The sequence below is a fragment of the Zootoca vivipara genome, chromosome 6 (genome assembly GCF_963506605.1).
Source record: "Zootoca vivipara chromosome 6, rZooViv1.1, whole genome shotgun sequence".
NCBI classification, from domain to species: domain Eukaryota; kingdom Metazoa; phylum Chordata; class Lepidosauria; order Squamata; family Lacertidae; genus Zootoca; species Zootoca vivipara.
Genome location: NC_083281.1, coordinates 32,412,663 through 32,434,759, shown reverse-complemented (window position 1 = coordinate 32,434,759; position 22,097 = coordinate 32,412,663). Strand labels below are relative to the sequence as shown.

The window sequence follows — 22,097 nt, the reverse complement described above, 5'->3', positions numbered from 1 at the left end:
TCATCCATGGGTGTTCCCAAGATGCTAAAATGTGGCTTAGTATTACATCCAAATGCACTTATTTGAACAAAAAAATAAGTTCATGTACCTTTAGGAGGAAGCAGTTTGTGACCTGTTTTTTCACACCATCCAACAGGGTGGATTTCTGGAGAATCTGCATTAACCCAGATGTCATAACACTCAGAATAACCATCGAAATGCAATCTCACTCTGTACCCTTGCACCTGTAAGCATGAAGCAACTCAAAGTTATCCCTTTCACGAGTCAAATGAACCCTAGGGTTGTTTTTTGTTTGTTTGGGTTTGGGTTTTTTTTAATAAAAAAACTTAACTCTGGATTGATTCTATTTCCTTATAATTCCTTATAATCTTTTTCCTAAAAAATAATGTCAAAAATTAGGGGGCATTTTATACATGGATAGTGTCGAGGGCAGACTGGCAATCAGTTGTTGCCGAAAATAGGGGGTGTCTTATACATGGGGGTGTCTTATAGACGAAAAAATACGGTAATTCAAGTAAACACCCAAGAAAACACACACACACATTAAAGATTGTCTTGTTTACCTGAAAATACACTTTGAGTAGCAGGATCTGTTTCTGTCTTTAAAACTATTAAAGTTGTTTAATTTAAAATAACAAATTCTAGACAGAAGATATTTTTAATTAAATAGAATGTGAAGCATTATCTTTAGACATTGTTTTAACTCACTGATCCAGGGCATGCCTTAGAGACCTTCCCTCTGTCTATTCCCCCCACCCCCTTATTATTCAGAAAATAAATTAATACTGTTGATTTCAATACAAAGAAAGGCAAATACCTCGGCAACAGAAAGAACACAAAATAAGGATGGGTGTTCAGGATCTAGGCCCTCTAGTTTCATTCCAACTTTAAATCCATTTTTGTTTTGTGGAAAGGACTGAGACTGCAGTGGGAATAATGGAGGGAAAACATTATTTTACACTTTAACGAAGACTTTCTTGTTGCAGTGTTAATACTCTATGGGGGAAATAAGAAGTAAATGAACTAGAGTTCAGATCATGAACTCTAGTTATTTAGTGTAATCAGTTTTCTCTAATGGAGGTAACTTCAGAGATAGCTAACTCTGTACCTGTTTTACATTGAGAGATGGAAGGTGAATGGCATCTATATCAAACTTATATTCACAAATATATTGATTTGAAGACTGTGATTCATCAGAAATGGCTTGCCCAGTGGGACAGAGCTGCAATGCTAACTTTTTGGCAGCCCATGCAGTCAATAAGGTTCCCCACCCTGATGCACACCATGATTTGACTGTTAAACATTTGGAAACTCAATCCATTGGTTTAGTTCTAAACTATTGTGAGCACAAAACTGACTTGGTTTGACATCTGAATTGTGTGATACCTGAACTGAGTAGCTTTTTCTGACTTTTGTAAGCATCTAACCAAGAACAAAGTTTCAAGCTTTTACATAAAGAGTCATAACTCTCAAACCATGGCTAAGAACAGGTAGGTAATTAAAAGGAATTCTGGTGCTGTAACCTGAAACAACCTTTTATAACCAATGCATACTTCCACCAAGAAGTTGGTCTTTATAGACATAACTGATCAAAGCTGAAAGGTGCTGCTGGAAAAAAAATGGATGACTGAACATTTCCCCAGTGTTACAAGGTGCTATTTTCTTCATTTCAATGGAAATTGAGGGAATTCAGTATCAGACAGGATGCGTGCTATATTCACAATCTATAGGGGTTGGCTTCTTGCATATTTTTAGACATGCCAATTGGTTGCTACTTGTACCCTCACTTGTAATGATTATTTTTTAATAAGATGATCTACAAAGTGCTAAAAGTCAAGGATCCAATTAATATAAGCACTATGCTAATGAGCAAAGCTAAAGCTAGCTTCGCACAGTCGCTGGCTACGATATGATCCTAGTGCTGAGCAATTTCACATACTTAAGGCACAAATTAAAACGGGTTGAGTGCAAACTTTAAAAAATACAACTATTAAACTTTCTCTGGTAAGTGATTTTAGGGACGTGGGTGGCGCTGTGGGTTAAACCACAGCGGCTAGGGCTTGCCGATCAGAAGGTCGGTGGTTCGAATCCCCGCGATAGGGTGAGCTCCCGTTGCTTGGTCCCAGCTCCTGCCAACCTAGCAGTTCGAAAGCACGTCAAAGTGCAAGTAGATAAATAGGTACCGCTACAGCGGGAAGGTAAACGATGTTTCCGTGTGCTGCTCTGGTTTGCCAGAAGCGGCTTTGTCATGCTGGCCGCATGACCTGGAAGCTATACGCCGGCTCCCTCGGCCAATAATGCGAGATGAGCGCGCAACCCCAGAGTCGGTCACGACTGGACCTAATGGTCAGGGGTCCCTTTACCTTTAGTGAGTGATTTACATATTCCCATTTCAACAAGGGAACATGTACAAATAAAACCCTCCTCTGTCCATATTGGTTCATTTCTCTGGCATCCAGAACAGGCAGTAATTGAAGATTTCTTAGAATCATAGTGTAAGAAGGGACCTAAGGGTTATCTAGTCCAACCCCTAGCAATGCAAGAATCTCACCAAAAGCATCCAAGGCAGTTGGCCTTTGTCTTGCAGCACTTGCTCTCCCCTTTTCTTGTCTACTACTCCCTCACAATGAGAAACCCCAGTGCCACCTATCTCATTAGCAAGCTGTTTTGGGGAGCAGCACCTTGTTGCAACAGCTCTGGTCACTCTGTAGTGACAGCTCTTTCCTATCCAAATGGGCAAACTATTCTTGACTACACAGAGGAAACAATGAAAGGAGCAAGGGAGTTCGTCTGCATTATTCCTAAGACCAAAACAGAAGTGGGGCTTGATTACACATTTTCCCTTTTAACAAGCAAACTTGCATATTGACCCAAAAGGCAGCTTTGGAGGTACATTTTTGTGCAGAATGCTTCTCAGTGCTTTGTTAACTTTTAGGATATTATTGGGAAAGCATCACGAAGCACCCTTCAGACAAGATGGAACCATAGCTATCAAGTTTTCCCTTTTCACGCAAGGAAGCCTGTTCAGCATGAGGGAATTTCCCTTTAAAAAAGGGAGAACTTGACAGCTATGGATGGAACTACCCACCGAGCCAGCCAGCCAGCCAGTCAACACAACACCATCAGTAAATCTAGCTGCAGCAGCACAAAATAAAGGAAGTCAACCCTGTCTGGTTCCTCCCTGTAGGAGAACTCTTTTTGTATGCAAGAACTGTAGGCTGGTTTGGCAAAGTGAAAACTCTATTTCTCCTGTACGCACCACAGGCCATGCCAAAACAAGACCAGCCCTGCCCCCCCCATTCTAGTAACCAAATGCACAAAGTCATTAAATATTCACATGAACAAAATAAATAAATTATCCAAGAGCTGTCAACCTCTTTGAAGAGTTTCAGTGGAGCAGGTGCCATTTTTTCTTCTTCTAAGTATGACAGCCAGTTCCACACATGCTTCTTTCCAGGAGTAACTGAGCAAAGACAGAACAAGAGGGAAATTATTTCTGCAGGGCAAAGCACTGAAGCAGAGAGCCACACACGTGTGCTTATATTTGCCACATTGGATATACAAAGGTAAGCCATTTCTTCTACATGGATAGCAGGTTTCAAGAACAGTCCAACAATTCTAATGCTATCAACTTCCCCTTACTAGAATATATATTAGGGAACTAAAATAAGCAAAACTATCTACTATTTAAAAAATGAATAAAACTAATTACAGAAAGGATCTGGTTTCTGGTGTTGCTTTTTTAAAAATTACAAACATACCATATACTGTACAATTAATTACGCATTTACAGTTATTTATACAAAAACACAGCAAGAGAAAGAAATTAACCATATATAATAATTTTAAATGAAACGGGGGGGGGACTCAGAAATGGTGTGTTTTTGTAACGTCTGCTCATGAATTTCAAAATGTTTTCTTAATATCTGAGGCAGACTTTTAATGCTATTTAAATATGGTTTTCTTGTTTCTAGATAGCTGTAAATGGTGCACTGGTCAAACATACCCTTACTGCCCAGTACAAAACAACAAATTCCCATAGTCCTTCAACATATATTGTGTACAGGAAAAGATGAGGAACCATTAGCAGCAATAAAGCAAATCTAAAATAAATTAAATGGCCAGCCAACAGATCATGAGGAATATGAACAGGCTGCAATCTTATACTGTACATATTTACCAAGTTCCACTTAATTCAGTGTGCTGTAAATGTCTCCAGCTCTGACTTTAGTAAAAGCGTTCAACAAATTAATGCAAAAGATGAACAATATTTGAGGATGTAATTTAATTTAAGATGATCCTTAAGAACCCATAAATCATTATCAGTTCCATTTCAATTTTATCTTCCAGTGTTTATTTTAACAGGATTTATCATAGTTACAGGTAGGTAGCCGTGTTGGTCTGAGTCGAAACAAAATTAAAAAATTCCTTCAGTAGCACCTTAAAGACCAACTAAGTTTTTATTTTGGTATGAGCTTTCGTGTGCATGCACACTTCGTCAGATACCATATTCATATTCAGCTTGCTGTTTATAGGAGGGACTCTAGTTTGATGACGGCAGAATGAACGATCCACATGCTTTGGGGCCAGCTGAGCAAGTTGATATACTGTTACTCGTAACCCTTAATTTTACTATTCTAGATATAGTATGGGTTCTACAGCCCCAGCCTTCTGGGCTGCAAAATTATACAGTACAGCAGCTTTTCAGCATTAAGTCTTCCACTTACCTTGCTTTACTGGTTTAGCATTCTTGCGGTTTTTCAAATTCAATCTATTTTTTTCCTAGAAATAGACATATTTTTAAAATGATAAGAAAATACACAGAGATTTTCATACATATGGTTGACATTTTCATTCTTTTATAAAAATAAAAAGCTTTAGTATTTTAAATTGTAACTCACCTTGGGTACCTTGGAAAAAAGGTAGAAATGCAAAAAACAAACAAGACAGCATAACCTGCCATATAGTGTATCCCCCCCATGATACACACACACACACACACACACACACACACACACACTCTGCCCGGCTCAAATGTAGTCGCTTGGTTATGATTCCAACTAAGCCTGTAATACCTCATCATCATCTGCATTTTCTTCCTCATCTTCAGAATCCAAAAGCAACTTCCTCTTTTTTCGTAAGCGCTTGGAAGGTCTGTCTGTTTCATAAATCTGGCTGCTACTTGTCTGTTTCCCAAAGTCAGCTGGGGTGTCCTTAGAGACTCTACTAGAAGACAAAACCTAAAATAAGTGCAAAGTATCCATGTGAAGTTACAATGGGAAGTTACCCTTCCCATTAACAGTGGGGAAGCATCTGGATTGGCAGCTTTAAAAGGCAATACTGTACAGTATAAATGGTCTGGGGCAAGGATATGTCAAAGACCAGCTTCTTCAACGAAAACCGACCTGCTTGCTTAGAGGTCCTGGTCTAGGTTCCCCGCGCCATCTGATATTCAGTGGGTAGCTACATAAGACATGGCTTTTTCATCAGAAATGCCTATTTTGCGGAATTCTACAGTACTAGAGTCTACATACTAGATTAAAAGACTGTTGTTATAAAGGGCACCTGGGACAAGGGATAATGAATGGGCTCTGTTATATTCCTTTTACTGATGCTAATTCTATAATATTGCTCTTTAACTATATGTTCATTATTTGCTTGTATATTATTATTAAGGTACCTTGTGGATCCAAACAAAAGGAAAGGCAATATATAAATGTTTAAATGACTAAATTTAAAAAGTTAATGAAAAGAAATTAAATAGTTGAATAGCATGAGGCAAATGTTTAACCTCCTGAGCTGGTTCTGCACAGAAAGATTACAAGTGTCCCTGCAACAGTATGATTTACAGCACAATCGTGTGCATGTTTACTGAGACATGTCTCACTATGACCAATGAGGCTTACTCCCTAGGAAGTATGTTCAGGACTTAAGCTTTAATAGCTAGTATTAACTGGCATCTTAATTGGCAATTAATCATATTTGAGGAAACCAAAATCATGTACAATAGTGACCTCTCTTAAAGTACAGGTCAACTGCACAACCATGCAGGTTGTCTTGATGTTGAGCTTCATTCATATTACCACTGAATATTTCACATCAAGGAAAACAAGCACTGCAAAGTTGAAACAATGCTTACATTTTCATTCAATATGAGCCAATTAAAGCGCCAGAGCTAATTTCCTTTAAGAAAGGCTCTTGTACACTTTTAAACTGCAGTGTGGCCTTCTTATGCTTCAGACATACCACCAACGGTTTTCCTATCAATGCTTGCTTGATGAGTTTTCATTTCATTTTGCCTTTTATAAGGAAACTGAATATGTATTCATTTTTCTGCTGTGGCAGAGGAAGTCTTGTGGGATAAATAGGACTATAACTTCCCCATTTGAGTGACAGGTTTGCTACCACCCTAACAATTTTTATGGGCTACTTCAATGTTTCAATGTTCAGCATTACTAAAAATGCAAAACTGGTGCATGAAAGTTATGGTGGGAAACAACTGAGGTGGCAATACATAACTTATCTGAAGTTAGAAGTTACTCAAATTAATGAAACTTTTGAGTATTATAATTCATCTATTTAAAACAATCGCAAATATGTGAATAATCTGAATTTCAGACAAACTGGAGTATTCCTTATATATAGTTACAGTGTTCTTAAACTAGATGGGGATGCAGAGGGCAGTTAAATGACCAGAGGTTCAGTACGTTTTTTCCACCTTCCTGAATAAACTATTGAGAATTAACTTTCAGTCATGCTGAAAGATTAGACCTTTTAAATTTAATCAGAGAATATTGTTTAAAGAAAACAACAACTGCATTTCTCTCTCTTTTGAATAATGTTAACTGATAAAGAGAAAACCACTACCTCCCTTAATCTGTCTAGGTCAGTGCCTCATCAATACATGGGGCCAGTCTCCACCTTGAATGCTATCATTCTTTCATAAGATTATTTACACTGCAATCCTATACTCAGAAATAAACCTCACTCAGTTCAATGGTATTGACTCCCAGCTCAGTGTGTAGGATTGCAGCCTTACTATTTAATTGCTGCATCAGCAGCCAGCCACCTGTTTTCCAACATCTTTTTTTAAAAAAAATACTGAAACTGATACTTGCTCTTTTAATACAGAGATAAATATAGATTAATCCAGATTCCACTTGTGTCCCATGAAACAAAGGAGAAGACCAAAGACATTACCTGTCTCTAGGTTCCTGACGGGAATTCTCAAAGCAGTCCATTTTCCCAGGGTGTCTGTTATTTTCACAGGTTTGGAGTTCAGATCTGGGAATATTGTCCTTGGGTACTGCAAAAAAGGATGATAGGCACTGATTAATTCAAAATAAAAATATTTGGGACTTCTAACACCTTTCATGGAGCTCTTTCAATGCTTTTTACATTCTGAAAGGAAACTGAACACCATGGACCAGGTGTTCAAAGAGTCTCTGAAGTCATTTAAGCCAAAGCAACAAACAACTGAAGACTCTGTGGATATTTTAACTGTGGGTGAACTTTAGAGATGAGAAGAATAGTGTTTTGAATTTTGTTAAATGTATAAAACCTCTAGGCACCTACCCCATAAAATGACAAATTCAAAACTTCATCTATATTGACAAATTGCAGAGGGGGTAGCTATGTTAGCTGCAGCAAAAACAGCAAGAAGAGTCTTAACACCACAGGCTAATAAAATGTATTGTGGCAAAAAAAGTATGAGTTATAGGCACCTCATTAAACATGTATCTTAAGGCCACATTCAATAAAAGAAAGTGATTTAAAGATATGGTGACTTAATTAAAATAATGTATTTTCTGTTTGAGAGAAATAGGTTACATTTAAGCAAGATTTGCTGTAACTAAACAGAAATTACGTGTATTGAAATGGCATTTTAATATATAGATTGTTTATATGCACCCTCTTATTACTGGTTTTGGCTTTGGGGACAATTTTATCCTTTTTATTTTATCAATTGATAATGATGTTAGTCTTGTAATAACCTACTTATTTAAACAATAAAGAATGAGATTGGTCTAACTATATGATGAATACAATATAAATTAACTGTCTACATGGATGTCAGTGTTTTCCAGTTGAAAAAGGTGTCTCTGTTTTGACATTTTAATAAACTTCTGTAGACATAGTAAATATATGCAAACAACTATGACTTTATAAAGAAATTATGCCTATATCTAAGCATATTTTCATGTGTACTTTAGTTGCATTCATTCTTCTGTTCTGGATCAAAAATCTTCAGCAATAACATGTGGACAAAACAGAAATTTGTACCCAACCAGTACGAAGTTTGCTTAGAAGGAAATGTGTAGCATTACACAGTTAGCATGTGTTCATTTTTGTTCATAAATCCTTGTTTAAAATCACGAAACTTGGCAGGATATTCAATAATCTCCAGAAGCAATACAACCAGGTTTACTTAGATGGTGCCAATCTAAGTATCAGGAATGGCCAGAGAAGTCCAGCAATGTCACCTTCCTGACATCAGTGTCACTGCCACTTTCCTGAACTACTGCATGGGTGTACCAGTGGGCAAGTGGCAGCAATATCAGTGTCAGGAGGGTGAATCTGCCCCACTGCAGTGGCCACTCCTGCCAAATTTAGATAAGCTTAAATGGTTTTCAAACAGTGCACTTATTCCTCTTGTGTGAATTTAATAGCATTAAATAGTCCTAGCAATGCCTTACAAATGTAAAAGTAACAAGAATTAGCAATAAGAAACTACATTTTATTACCAGAAACACCAGAAAGTTGCTAGCTAATGTTCTCCCCTTTTCCACTGAAAATTCAAGATTGCTAACATTCCATAATTACATAAAATATTCTATCCCAGCAAACCTGTTCCAGAAACAATGTCTTGCCCACAAGATTGCTTTGGGTGCAAAATATTGGACAAGAGACATATTGTGCACTCCAGTTCCTGCTCCCCTGTGCGGTAGAATAGGAGTCCTGATGGTTGAACCATGTTTCGCCAGACTGCAAGCTACTGCACAGACCCACTCTTGCTACACGTAACTGAAGCATATATTTTTTATGTCTGCTTCATGCTCTTGTTCCATTATACTGTATAGTCTACTAGTCTAAGGCTCACCTTCAGTACCACAGGCAGTTATGGTGTTGGGCACAGAAGAGGTAGACAAGTTAAGGGCTGAACTGGTATTTATTGATGTTGCAGAGAGAGCTTTTGTAGCCTTTGCTTCAACTTCTGTAATTATTTCCAGTGTCCCAAACTCAGTTAAACGAAACTGCAGGGGGGGGGGAGTGATGGAGTAAACATGTAACAAAAGAGACTTTTGAAAGGAAACAGTATATAAGAGTCAACAAGGAAACAATGTAGATTGGAGTAAAAAGGAACTACAGTAATAGCAAAGAAAATGCATTAAATACTGCCTTGACAATAATATCTAGGGCATAGTTAGTATAGCTCAGACACAGATTAAATGAGTACTGATTTCTTTCAAAGTACATACAGAAAGACATCATCGGTAAACATGAATCGGACCTATGAAACATATAAAAATATAATGAGGAATGATTACATACACAGTTTCTTCAAAACTATAGTGCTATTTGAGGGAGAGTAGGCACTCCTTCATAATTTTATCTGCTTAGAATCAAAATCTATAAAGTGAAAACCATAGTTGCCAGTATCTGCTGCTTTGGAGGGATGTCTCAGCACATCAAGCTGGTACTGGTATATACTGTACCTACTTTCCTATAGTGCTAGAGCACCAACCCCCTAAATGGTACATGCAGTTATAACCTAGAAGGAGAATGTCTCTGAACAGTTCAGGAAGTGATGTGTACATTATTTGAATTTTTAAAAAAGCAAGCTACATGGTAATAGTAAACATTTCTGCTGTATCATCCAGTTTTTGTTTATTCAGTCCCCGTAAGCACTTAACCAGTATGTGCCACAATTCACCAAACTACTCAACAGACAGAGTACAATCCAGTTAGTGTTAAACACCAAGACTGATATCCGCTAGTAGAGTAGACCCAATAAAATCAATGGACTTAAGCAATTTCAATGGGTCTACTCCAAGTATGACTTACGGTAGCTGGATATCACCCTAAACCCCAAAGAATTCAATGTGAAATATTTAAGCATGTACCTAACTATCCAACTGAAATCACTGATGTTGACTAGATGTTGCACACAGTACACTTGCATCTCCATGTATTTAGAGATTCACCAATTACAGAGGGCAGAACAATATTTTAAAACACATATACAGGACTATAATGCAAGACCCTTGAAAAACACGTGAAGATTTGTTAAGCATTCTTAAGCATTTTATAAATAAAATATTTTATCACTTGTTTTGTAATCGAATTGAGCCATTTTTACAAATCCGAGGATAATACAGCATTGGTTTTACTTGACTGAGAAAAAATGCAAACCAGCCAACATCCTGATCAATAATGATAGATTGTCACAACTATGTTGTTGCTTTTTAAATGGAAGAGCAACAAAAGAATGATCTAAGTGTTTTTAGACACAAATGTAGGTGGTTACAATGTGAACCGCACTACAGTTATTATGTGTCATTAAAGGCAAGATGATATGACTATGGCTGGGCGATATCAGCTTTTCAACATTGTGGTGTATCACCAGCCAAACATCGTGGTTTGGTGATATACTGCAATGTTGAAAAAACAAGCTGCATTGGCCTCTGCCCGCAAAACACCTGGTGAAACTGCCCCAGCTATCACCTCAGGAACTGAGGCGGTTTTACCCAGGTGCTCAAGGGCTGGGACAATGCAGTTTGCTTGCATAGAGGGGAAAGGTTCCCTCTCCCCAGCTGAGACAGCCTGGTGGTGCACACTCCTCAGTCGAGCAGTTTAAAGATGGGAGAAGGAGGAAAAGTTTCTCCCTCTGCATTGTATGAGGGCAGAGTGTGATGGCGGTTTCACTCAGAGATATATCACTGGTGAAACTGCCACCACTCCTGAGTCCCTCTGCTAGCAGTGCCACTGGAGGTAGGGACTCTAGTGGACTCTCATAGCAGAGAGACTTAGTAGCGGTGGGGGTGTCACCAGTGATATACCATCGTCTTGGGCGATATATTGATATATATTTTCTGATTGCAGTGTTGCCCATTCTCAATTTCTGAAGAGAGAATTTAAATCATCTTTAAAATCACACCCCATGGGCTATAAGCCCACACTAGAACCCAAGAGAGGAAAAGAGAATAAAAGATCGGGGGTAAGGAAAATGCCCTTTGCGCATGATGCAACACATTTATTACTTCACAGGATCTTCATCCTTAAAGCTATTTGCCGAAAACTCTCAAATTAGATGCAGATTAACTGCAAAGTTGAGCTATTCTCTCCTACCAAAAGCTGGAGCTAAAGTCCTGTTCCTCAACAGGTAGCCCACAAGCCAAACCAGTCTTCAGACCAGCCTCTCTGATCAGCACAACCAGCCACAGTTTCTTCTGCTCTCCTTCCTATTATCACCATGCAATTCTCTGTTGTTCTTGTTGGCTGCCAGCAACCAGCCTTGGGTTCCAAGTTTTCTTATAATGCACAGGTGTTTAACGAAACATCTTGGTAGAGGCTTAGATGTCACCAGGTCCAGACAAGGAGCACAGTTCTTTTTTCCCCTGCTGCAGTTTTCCCCCTGACTGCAGTCATTATTCTGCAGTCTAATACTGGTACCCAAGGAGTCAAGGCTAAGAAGAGAGCTTTCCTCTGTCTCACAAGTTAGTTAAAACAGGGTGATTTAGTAAGTGTACTTATGTGGCTGAAAATATATAAAGTTAGTTCTCTGGTTTGGTGCATAAACAGTGAGTTATACTTCTTCACTGACATTTTGTTTCCAGAAACTCCAGATTCACTGCATAGCAGGAAAAACAAATAGCTAAATCAGCAGGCAAGCAAAAATCTCAGCAAAATTTAACTTCGTTTGGTGATGGCATCTCAGTTTGCTTTTGTCACCAGAGCTCCAATTAATGCCAGAAGGCAATACATTTCACAGCATATCTTTTCTCTACCCTGACAAAAGAACATTTGGTAACTCTTACTAAGTTAGGGCCTTTGCTTACCCTATCCCTTATTTTTTTTCCTTACTTGTATGTTGCTACCCGGCAAGGTGGCAATGCCGTCTTTCCAGTATAAGGCACCCATTACATCGAAGTCTGCAGTCTGGGCGATGGCTGGTTTTTTCTCCGATATATTCTGTTCCATCTTTCAGCTTAGTCTTTGATTTTTTATAAAAAAATTAAGAAACAAAACTAGGCTTGAAAACAAAACAAAAAGGAACAGAATCAACAGGCCAGTTGTGTACAATTTATGAACAATTTTAGGGAGGGGGAGGCTTTGAAACATGAAAAAATGTCATCCTTCAATAAGGTGCATCTTCACACTGAAGCAATTGGTGTAAAAGAAACGGAGTGTTTTGTGACTTAACTGTGTGGTGCCTACCGGTACCTGCGTATTTGTACAGTTCTTACCTTATTGTGAGAGAAGAGGTCTCTATACTTAATTTTTTAGGAAATAGCCATGACTTAAAGAAAAATCATAGGCTTTGTTGAGAGAAGGCCTGTGACATCTCATAGGAAGTATCAGAACCCAGGAAGCTGCCTTATACTAGTCAGACTATTTGTTCATTGAGCCTAGCACTGTCTGCTTTGACTAGCTGCAGAGTTCTAGGCAGAAGTCTATCACATCACCTGCTATTTGATCTTTCTAAATGGAGACTGTGGATTGTACCAAGGACCTTGTGCTCTACCACTGTACTATGGTCCTTCCCAAATCTCTGGTTAAAAGGCTCTCAAGCAGCAGGCCTGGAAAAATCACTGCCTGATATCCAGATAAGGAATTGTTGTCAGGGTGACAGTGCTGGGATAGCTGAACAGTTGGTATGACTCGGTATAAGCAGATGCTTATACCTGTACTACTATTACTGTTGTTGTTAAGTCATTTCTATACCACAAACACATACAAAAACATATGCATGTGGTGTAGAGAATATCTATTAAAACAAAAAAAATAACAAAATCAAGCAGAATGCATTAAAGAAATAGGTTTACAAAAATGATTCATCTGACTATAAATCATGAAATGAAAACTATATATCTTTTTCATAAGAAGGCTTGCTGAAAGAACCAAGACTTAAGCTGACACTCAAAGTTCATTACCGACAATGCTGACTTCATTATGTATAGAGTTCTATAATGCTGATGCTACCATGCTAAATGCATAATTTGTTGAGGACAGCCAGGCACCATCAAATGATTGTAGATTGGGCAGAAGTATAAGGAAATGTTTTAAGTACACTGGCCCCAAGTTACTTAGGGCTTTATATACTATTAGTAAGATTTGAATTTGGTTGGTAGCAAATGCCTTGAAACAGCTGGGCCTCAGAATTCTGCATCATCTGCAGCTTCTAAACTAATCTCATGGGTAGCCCCTTACACCGAGTGGATTATAATAGTCTAGGAGTGCTTGAATTTCCATAGTCAAACTATCCTGTAATCAAAAAGTAAAATATATATACACACATTTTTTTCTTGCTGATTCAGAAAGGTCATATTGCATACAGTGGCCAAAACAGCATCACTAACCATATTACATAAGTGGGAAACAAAATAGCTTTGACCATATCATTGCAGAAGTGTTTTTCACACAATAAAATGAACAAGGGTTCTGAGACGTATTTTGTTTTTATTAAATAATTAATAAAACTTATTTTAAAAATATTTTATAACCACAGACAAACACCCTTCTTATTTTTAAAACATAACAGGTTCATGATTAGCCCAATCTACAAAAAAGTATGATATATGTTTAGTTGTGGTTTGCGTGCTATGGTTTATCAAACCTACCAAGGTACAAAATGACTAAAATTCACTTTGAATGGTCGGTGACCCTTTTCTGTGGCACTTAATACCATTTTATACCTTAGTTTGAAAGAGACCAAAATTAGCTTTATTTTGAAACCAAAATAAGCCCAATTGGTTAAAAAAATAAGCAAAAAAGGTTTTTTTTCTAAACTGACGCAGAAATTGCATTAGCTTAAATCACGTGAAAATAATAATAATAATAATAATAATAATAATAATAATAATAATAATAAAATTCTCCTGCACCCTATTTTGGACCAAAAAATCTTTTAAAAATAATTTGAGGTTATCTCATAGGTATCTATCAACACATTAAATTTTTTTGAAGAAAATCTGAGTCATCAGAGCACATGGCACCAGGTGATTTGGCATGGAATGACCCCCTACTGAACATCTTCCAATATCACAGTGAACACTCACATTATAGAGAGCTTATAACCCACCTACTCTCAGTAACCAGAAGCCTCACAGCCAGACACTGGAGAGACCTGTCAGGGGTGAACAAGAACCAATGGGAAATAGCCTTACTAGAAAAGCTAACCAATAAACTGAAACTGAAACGCCTTCACCCAAGTATGGCTCCCCTTTATCACATACAAAACCAAGCAAGAACTCACCAACAGCATACGAAGCAATCTGGCTTACTTGACACAGCAAGCCCACCCCCCCTCACAAAGGCAAAAGAACCCCACTGCAGCCAACCACAGACAACCAACCATACCCTGAGCCCCCAACTTCTCTCACTACCAAGGAAACGTAACAAGCGAATAGAAAGAGAAGCTATCTAGAAAACACTAATGTCCCATAACAAATGTAACTGATCTGTAGAAAAGACTGTACAACTTGAGAAAAGAGGCATGTACTTTTGTAAACTAAGAAAAATGTTAATAAAAATACATAGATAAACTTCGGTAGGTCTATTTTGAGTAACAGTGAACACTACTCTTAGATTCTTTTCAGCTATGCCTTCAACTGTAAATAGAGATGGGAAGAGTATGGGAATAATGGATACACTGGTCTATATTTCATATTTTTGAATAAACAAAGCAAGAACTTGTGCAAATTTGCACAAATTTCGATTTTATAGCTCATGGATAATTGTGTTATGTGGGGACCCAACAGGAGTTCCAGCTATATTTTTATTCACTTCCTACTAACAGCTGTTTCATACTGCAGAATAAAGGCCCTCCAACAGGGCCAGCCCTACAGCAAGGCTGGGTGGCGCAGGGTGCCAGGGCGCCAGGGGGGGGGGTGCTGGGAAACACGGCGCCGGGGGCGCCGGAGGGATCTTCGCACCACAGCGCCAGGGCACCAGATATGCTTAAGACGGCCCTGCCATCCAATTCTATAATATAATGGGAATTTAAGCTGGATTACTTTAATAATTATTACATAGCTGTTCCACAAAAATACATTAAATTATGTAATACTTCTAACATTTAACAATGAAGGTTACAAAAAACACACACCTTTTCATAGAATTTTAAACAATTTTCCTCCTCAAAACTATGCTAGATATATCTAGGCAGGAAAATATTGACAGTCAATTCAGTTCAACCCAGGACCAGTGAAAACAAATTGCTCTGGGGAAATCACATTGCCATTTCATTTGTATGGTTCTACTAAAAAACAATACAAGACAAAACAATCCACTGGCAGAACTTCATGCCATTTGATTTAATAAAAGAAACCTTTTGAGAGGCAATAAGTCCGTTGCCTTGAAGAATCATTTATGATTCAAACTGCTATAGTGAACTCTCTGATTAACGCCTTTAACAGGGTAGTCTCGAGCAGGTCGAGTGCCCTGGCGCTGAGATTGCTCTGCCGCCCCCCACCGCGCGCAGCATGGCTTCCGTGCGGCGCCCTGGCGCCCCTGGGATTATACCTAGAGCCGGCCCTGACAGTTAAACAGTCACAGCAAATAAATCCTTAATATGTCTAAGGCTTCTGGCAAGTACCATCTCCAGCAATGGCACCTGAAGGCATCACACTCCATCCTGAGGCAGGCTAAGTTTCTTTAGGGTCACTTCCAGACAACCTGTTTATTACACATTCATCCTAGTTGGTTTGCACAAAGCTAGCAAAGAGATTATATGATGTTTATTGAGCTTTGGTTTGTGTGGAGGTTATATTGCCTGTCAACTGATTGTCATCCTGTATTTTCTAGTCCAGTTTGTTGTGCCGGAGTGCTTTAATCCATTTCAATAGTGCAAACCTAAATGTTTTCTTTAATGTACATGAAAACATGTTATAGTCTGCAGGCTTTTTTTACTTCACACTAACTTGAGATGTAAATTCATCTGAGATTTGTACATTATAAGAAAAGTAAAATAAACATGTTAGACGTGTAATTATAGACCAAAGTCATATGAACAGTCAATGCCACCACCAAGTAAACCCTTCATCACAAGTTATTTACAAAGATTTGAGCACCTGAGTAATTGCTGTTGCTTTTAAGCTTAGAAAACTACCTTCCTGCTGCTCTTTCATAGCATTTTGTGTTTTATATACAAAATTTCAGAACTCTCAGATTCTGCTTTTAACTGTTACATAATTTAGCAGTTTATAGCTCATAAATAAAACACTGCATGCTGTTACAGCTGTTAAATGCTTTCTAGTCCCTTGTCTCTCCCAAAAATCACAAGGTATAGCTCATGCACGGTTCCTCACTGCCTCATTCTTGTCCTTCTTTGCCTGGTTTCTCAGTCTTGCTATTCACTTATGTGTCCACATCAGCTTAACCTATGGGCTGCATTTGGAGAAATGGTATTATCTAACTTCCCTGGGTGCTGTCATTTTTTCTGAACAGTCAGGTACAGTCAGGGTCAGGGAATGTTCCTGGACCCAGCCCTGACTAGGGAGATGCAAGTGATGGTGGTTGCTTGGGCTGGTTTTGCAACCATGGCCTTACCTAGGGAAGACTGTCCTAGCCACAGATTTAAATCTTTTAAATAAATAAATGAAACACTAGCCTTTGATTTACAACAGCAATACTATTATATTGTGCTATTATAAAACAACATTTATACAATAAACCTAGTTCTATGGGTGCGGGAAGCATAAGCATCTCTCACATTAAAATACAGTACTGTACAAGTTCCCCTTCATGGATCAATGCCTTGTCGTGGCGAAGGGGCTTGAATAACTCGGAGAAGCTATGAGCTATGCCATGCAGGGCCACCCAAGATGGACAGGTCATAGTGGAGAGTTTTGACTAAACGTGATCCACCTGGAGAAGGAACTGGCAAGCCACTCCAGTATCCCTGCCAAGAAAACTCCATGGACAAAGACAACAGGCATATAAAAGTTATGACGCTGGAAGATGAGCCCCTCAGGTCGGAAGGCGTCCAACATGCTACTGAGGAAGAGCGGAGGACAAGTACAAGTAGATTCAGAGCTGATGAAGCGGCTGGGCCAAAGCCGAAAGGATGCTCAGTTGCGGATATGCCTGGAAGCGAAAGGAAAGTCCGATGCTGTAAAGAAAAATATTGCATAGGAACCTGGAATGTAAGAACCATGAGTGGAGGTAAGCTGGATGTGGTCAAAAATGAGATGACAAGAATAAATATCGACATCCTGGGCATCAGTGAACTAAAATGGAAGGGAATGGGCGAATTCAGTTCGGGTGACTATCATATCTACTACTGTGGGCAAGAATCCTGTAGCAGAAATGGAGTGGCCCTCATAGTCAACAAAAGAGTGGCAAAAGCTGTAATGGGATGCAATCTCAAAAATGACAGAATGATCTCGATACGAATCCAAGGCAGACCTTTTAACATCACAGTAATCCAAGTTTATGCACCAACTACCGGTGCTGAAGAAAGTGAAATTGACCAATTCTATGAAGACCTACAACAACTTCTAGAAATGACACCAAAGAAGGATGTTCTTCTCATTACAGGGGATTGGAATGCTAAAGTAGGGAATCAAGAGATAAAAGGAACAACTGGCAAGTTTGGCCTTGGAGTTCAAAATGAAGCAGGGCAAAGGCTAATAGAGTTCTGTCAAGAGAACAAGCTGGTCATCACAAACACTCTCTTCCAACAACACAAGAGACGACTCTACACATGGATATCACCAAATGGGCAGCATCGAAATCAGATTGATTATATTCTCTGCAGCCAAAGATGGAGAAGCTCTATACAGTCAGCAAAAACAAGACCTGGAGCTGACTGTAACTCAGATCATCAGCTTCTTATAGCAAAATTCCAGCTTAAACTGAAGAAAGTAGGAAAAAGCACTGGGCCAGCAAGATACAATCTGAATCAAATCCCTTATGAATACACAGTGGAAGTGAGGAACAGGTTTAAGGATTTAGATTTGGTGGACAGAGTGCCTGAAGAACTATGGATGGAGGCTCGTAACATTATACAGGAGGCAGCAACGAAAACCATCCCAAGGAAAAGGAAATGCAAGAAAGCAAAATGGCTATCCAACGAGGCCTTACAAATAGCGGAGGAGAGGAGGCAAGCAAAATGCAAGGGAGATAGGGAAAGATACAGGAAACTGAATGCAGATTTCCAAAAAACAGCAAGGAGAGACAAGAGGGTCTTCTTAAATGAGCAATGCAAAGAAATAGAGGAAAACAATAGAATGGGGAAAACCAGAGATCTGTTCAAGAAAATTGGAGATATGAAAGGAACATTTTGTACAAAGATTACCATAATCAAGGACAAAAGTGGTAAGGGCCTAACAGAAGCAGAAGACATCAAGAAGAGGTGGCAGGAATACACAGAGGAATTATACCAGAAAGATATGGAGGTCTCGTACACCCCAGGTAGTGTGGTTGCTGACCTTGAGCCAGACATCTTGGAGAGTGAAGTCAAATGGGCCTTAGAAAGCACTGCTAATAACAAGGCCAGTGGAAGTGATGATATTCCAGCTGAACTATTTAAAATTTTAAAAGATGATGCTGTTAAGGTGCTACACCCAATATGCCAGCAAGTTTGGAAAACTCAGCAATGGCCAGAGGATTGGAGAAGATCAGTCTACATCCCAATTCCAAAGAAGGGCAGTGCCAAAGAATGCTCCAACTACCGCACAATTGCGCTCATTTCACACGCTAGCAAGGTTATGCTTAAAATTCTACAAGGCAGGCTTAGGCAGTATGTGGACCGAGAACTCCCAGAAGTGCAAGCTGGATTTCGAAAGGGCAGAGGAACCAGAGACCAAATAGCAAACATGCGCTGGATTATGGAGAAAGCTAGAGAGTTCCAGAAAAACGTCTACTTCTGCTTCATTGACTATGCAAAAGCCTTCGACTGTGTCGACCACAGCAAACTATGGCAAGTTCTTAAAGAAATGGGAGTGCCTGATCACCTCATCTGTCTCCTGAGAAATCTCTATGTGGGACAAGAAGCTACAGTTAGAACTGGATATGGAACAACTGATTGCTTCAAAATTGGGAAAGGAGTACGACAAGGTTGTATATTGTCTCCCTGCTTATTTAACTTATATGCAGAATTCATCATGCGAAAGGCTGGACTAGATGAATCCCAAGCCGGAATTAAGATTGCCAGAAGAAATATCAACAACCTCAGATATGCAGATGACACAACCTTGATGGCAGAAAGCGAGGAGGAATTAAAGAACCTTTTAATGAGGGTGAAAGAGGAGAGCGCAAAATATGGTCTGAAGCTCAACATCAAAAAAACCAAGATCATGGCCACTGGTCCCATCACCTCCTGGCAAATAGAAGGGGAAGAAATGGAGGCAGTGAGAGATTTTACTTTCTTGGGCTCCTTGATCACTGCAGATGGTGACAGCAGTCACGAAATTAAAAGACGCCTGCTTCTTGGGAGAAAAGCAATGACAAACCTAGACAGCATCTTAAAAAGCAGAGACATCACTTTGCCGACAAAGGTCCGTATAGTTAAAGCTATGGTTTTCCCAGTAGTGATGTATGGAAGTGAGAGCTGGACCATAAAGAAGGCTGATCGTCGAAGAATTGATGCTTTTGAATTATGGTGCTGGAGGAGACTCTTGAGAGTCCCATGGACTGCTAGAAGATCAAACCTATCCATTCTTAAGGAAATCAGCCCTGAGTGCTCCCTGGAAGGACAGATCGTGAAGCTGAGGCTCCAATACTTTGGCCACCTCATGAGAAGAGAAGAATCCTTGGAAAAGACCCTGATGTTGGGAAAGATGGAGGGCACTAGGAGAAGGGGACGACAGAGGACGAGATGGTTGGACAGTGTTCTCGAAGCTACGAACATGAGTTTGACCAAACTGCGGGAGGCAGTGCAAGACAGGAGTGCCTGGCGTGCTATGGTCCATGGGGTCACGAAGAGTCGGACACGACTAAACGACTAAACAACAACAACAACAACTGTACAAGTTGTCAACACTTTGAAGGTCTCTCCTCTAAGTTAACAGTTAGCCATCTGTTCAATGGTGTACCATATAATATGTGAACTCCACATGTACATCAATTCTGATCTGAAATGGCAATTCACATGCAGAAATCTGTTTGTGTGCTCTGATTGCCCTTGATGGGCATAGTGTATCTTTATATTCAACAAAACAACAGGAAAACACCTGTGGTGACAGTTTCATGCAAGGGTTCTGTTCCTGGTCATCGCACACATTAGCGAAGCACACATAAGCCCCCCCTGCCCCATTGTGCTCCATTCCCACTTCACACACTCCCATTATGCCCCCATTATGCCCTCTTCCAAAAGGATCCACGCATCAGGGATTGAGCATCAACTGGACGCGTGCAAAATTGTCGCCATCTGTATTACTAAGTGCTCATTATACAACATAATCCAAACTTACAAAACAGTTGGCATACTTAGTCAAACCATTAGCCCATCTAATGGCCAATATTATCTTCCTCCATGTGCATAATCTGTTAGACAATGACTTTTCTGCTGCACTAGAAACATGCAAAGTGGACTAGGAATACTGTTCACAGGAGCTTAATATCTGTCCTTTCTTGCCTTTTACATTATCTTAACATTACATGCACAAATTGTTAGAAGCGGATCAAACATGAAGGCTTCCTATCAACTCTCTTCCAGTAGCTCTATGCCAGCTCAGTGGGCAAGGTTTTCCTAGGATCAGTACTGTACAATGTACAATCAGTACTGTACATACATTGATAAACAGAGATTTAGTGGCATCACTGTCAATTTAGGAACTTCCTGTACTGTCAAAAGTGGTGCTGAAGAGGAACTTTTGAAGAAATATGCAAAGCAATGCTGGAGTGATTTCCCCCTTTTATTTGTAGTATCTTAACTAATAATAGGAACATCTGGGGGGGAGGGAATCTTATGGCAGAAGGGTTTGATGATCTGGGCTAACAGCCAAGGTGGCATATAAGGGGATACTGCAATGTAATATAATAATACTAACATACTTTTTCCACATTGACAAGCTATATCTCTAACTATGGTAATGTATCATTTTTATGCAATGGTAGCCACTGAATATAGTCAAGGTCACAACCTCTCCATGTTTTACAGAAAAAGTTATCATGGAGTTTCTGTCAAGGACAATATATTGAAACTAGTATCATGAAGCCTGTTAAAACTAGTATCATGAAGCCTGTTGCTCTAGCAACCTCGGGACATGCGCAGAGCGCATCCCGCCGCGTGCCCGCCGCGTGCCCATACACACCCGCCGCTTCAACAGTTCCGCCCGGCCGTCCGAAGTCTCTGCGCTCCAAGTCCCAATGGCTGTCCGTGGGGCACATGCGCAGTAGCGCATTCCCACGGACACAGGGACTGGACGCAGAAACACTTGCACTTTATTATAAAGGATGAAGCCTGCAACATCTATAACAGAATATTGTGCAGGAACAATCTTTCTTTAGAGACAACAGCCTGCTGCTTGAAAGATAAAGATATATTTACATAGATTTAATGGGTCTATTCTCCCTTTTAAAAAACTATGAAATGCACCAGGCTCTCTGTATGAATTACATTCTACAGAATTTCCAGAATATCACAATTACTGTAATCTTTTTTCTATTATTTTCCTTCTGCACCTTTCTCTTCCACAAAGATAGGGATCAACATTTTGCTCCAATGCAAATAGCAGGCATTTTAAAGTCAGCTGCCCCGATCCCCAATAAAGAGTTTCCTCAAGCCAGAAATAAAAATTTCCTTTGTAGAAACCGCTGGCTACCTTACTTGCAAACAACATGCTTTCTTCTCAAATGCCTCAGTAGGGTTGTTTATATTGTTATCTAGTAGCAGACTGTCTGTTTGAACTTGTGATCTGAAAAGACCTGTC

At 39.4% G+C, this 22,097-nt stretch overlaps 1 protein-coding gene across 9 annotated transcripts in view; it reads right to left on the bottom strand.

Moving 5' to 3' along the window:
• LOC118086527 (lethal(3)malignant brain tumor-like protein 4) overlaps nt 1-22,097 on the bottom strand; it is a 62,227-nt gene that overhangs the window by 32,934 nt on the left and 7,196 nt on the right. For 3 of the 9 annotated variants that reach the window (XM_060275733.1, XM_060275734.1, XM_035118251.2), the window contains exons 1-8: nt 12,085-17,004; nt 9,101-9,254; nt 7,201-7,306; nt 5,076-5,226; nt 4,728-4,782; nt 3,375-3,463; nt 818-922; nt 89-224 (exon numbers count right to left, since the gene is read on the bottom strand). In XM_060275733.1, coding sequence (XP_060131716.1) covers nt 89-224; nt 818-922; nt 3,375-3,463; nt 4,728-4,782; nt 5,076-5,226; nt 7,201-7,306; nt 9,101-9,254; nt 12,085-12,201 — 913 coding nt within the window. In that variant the 5' untranslated portion in view covers nt 12,202-17,004. Of the gene's footprint in view, nt 1-88; nt 225-817; nt 923-3,374; nt 3,464-4,727; nt 4,783-5,075; nt 5,227-7,200; nt 7,307-9,100; nt 9,255-12,084; nt 17,005-22,097 lie in introns of those variants that run through there. The other 6 variants (XM_060275732.1, XM_035118252.2, XM_060275736.1 and 3 more) reach the window with 4 other exon arrangements.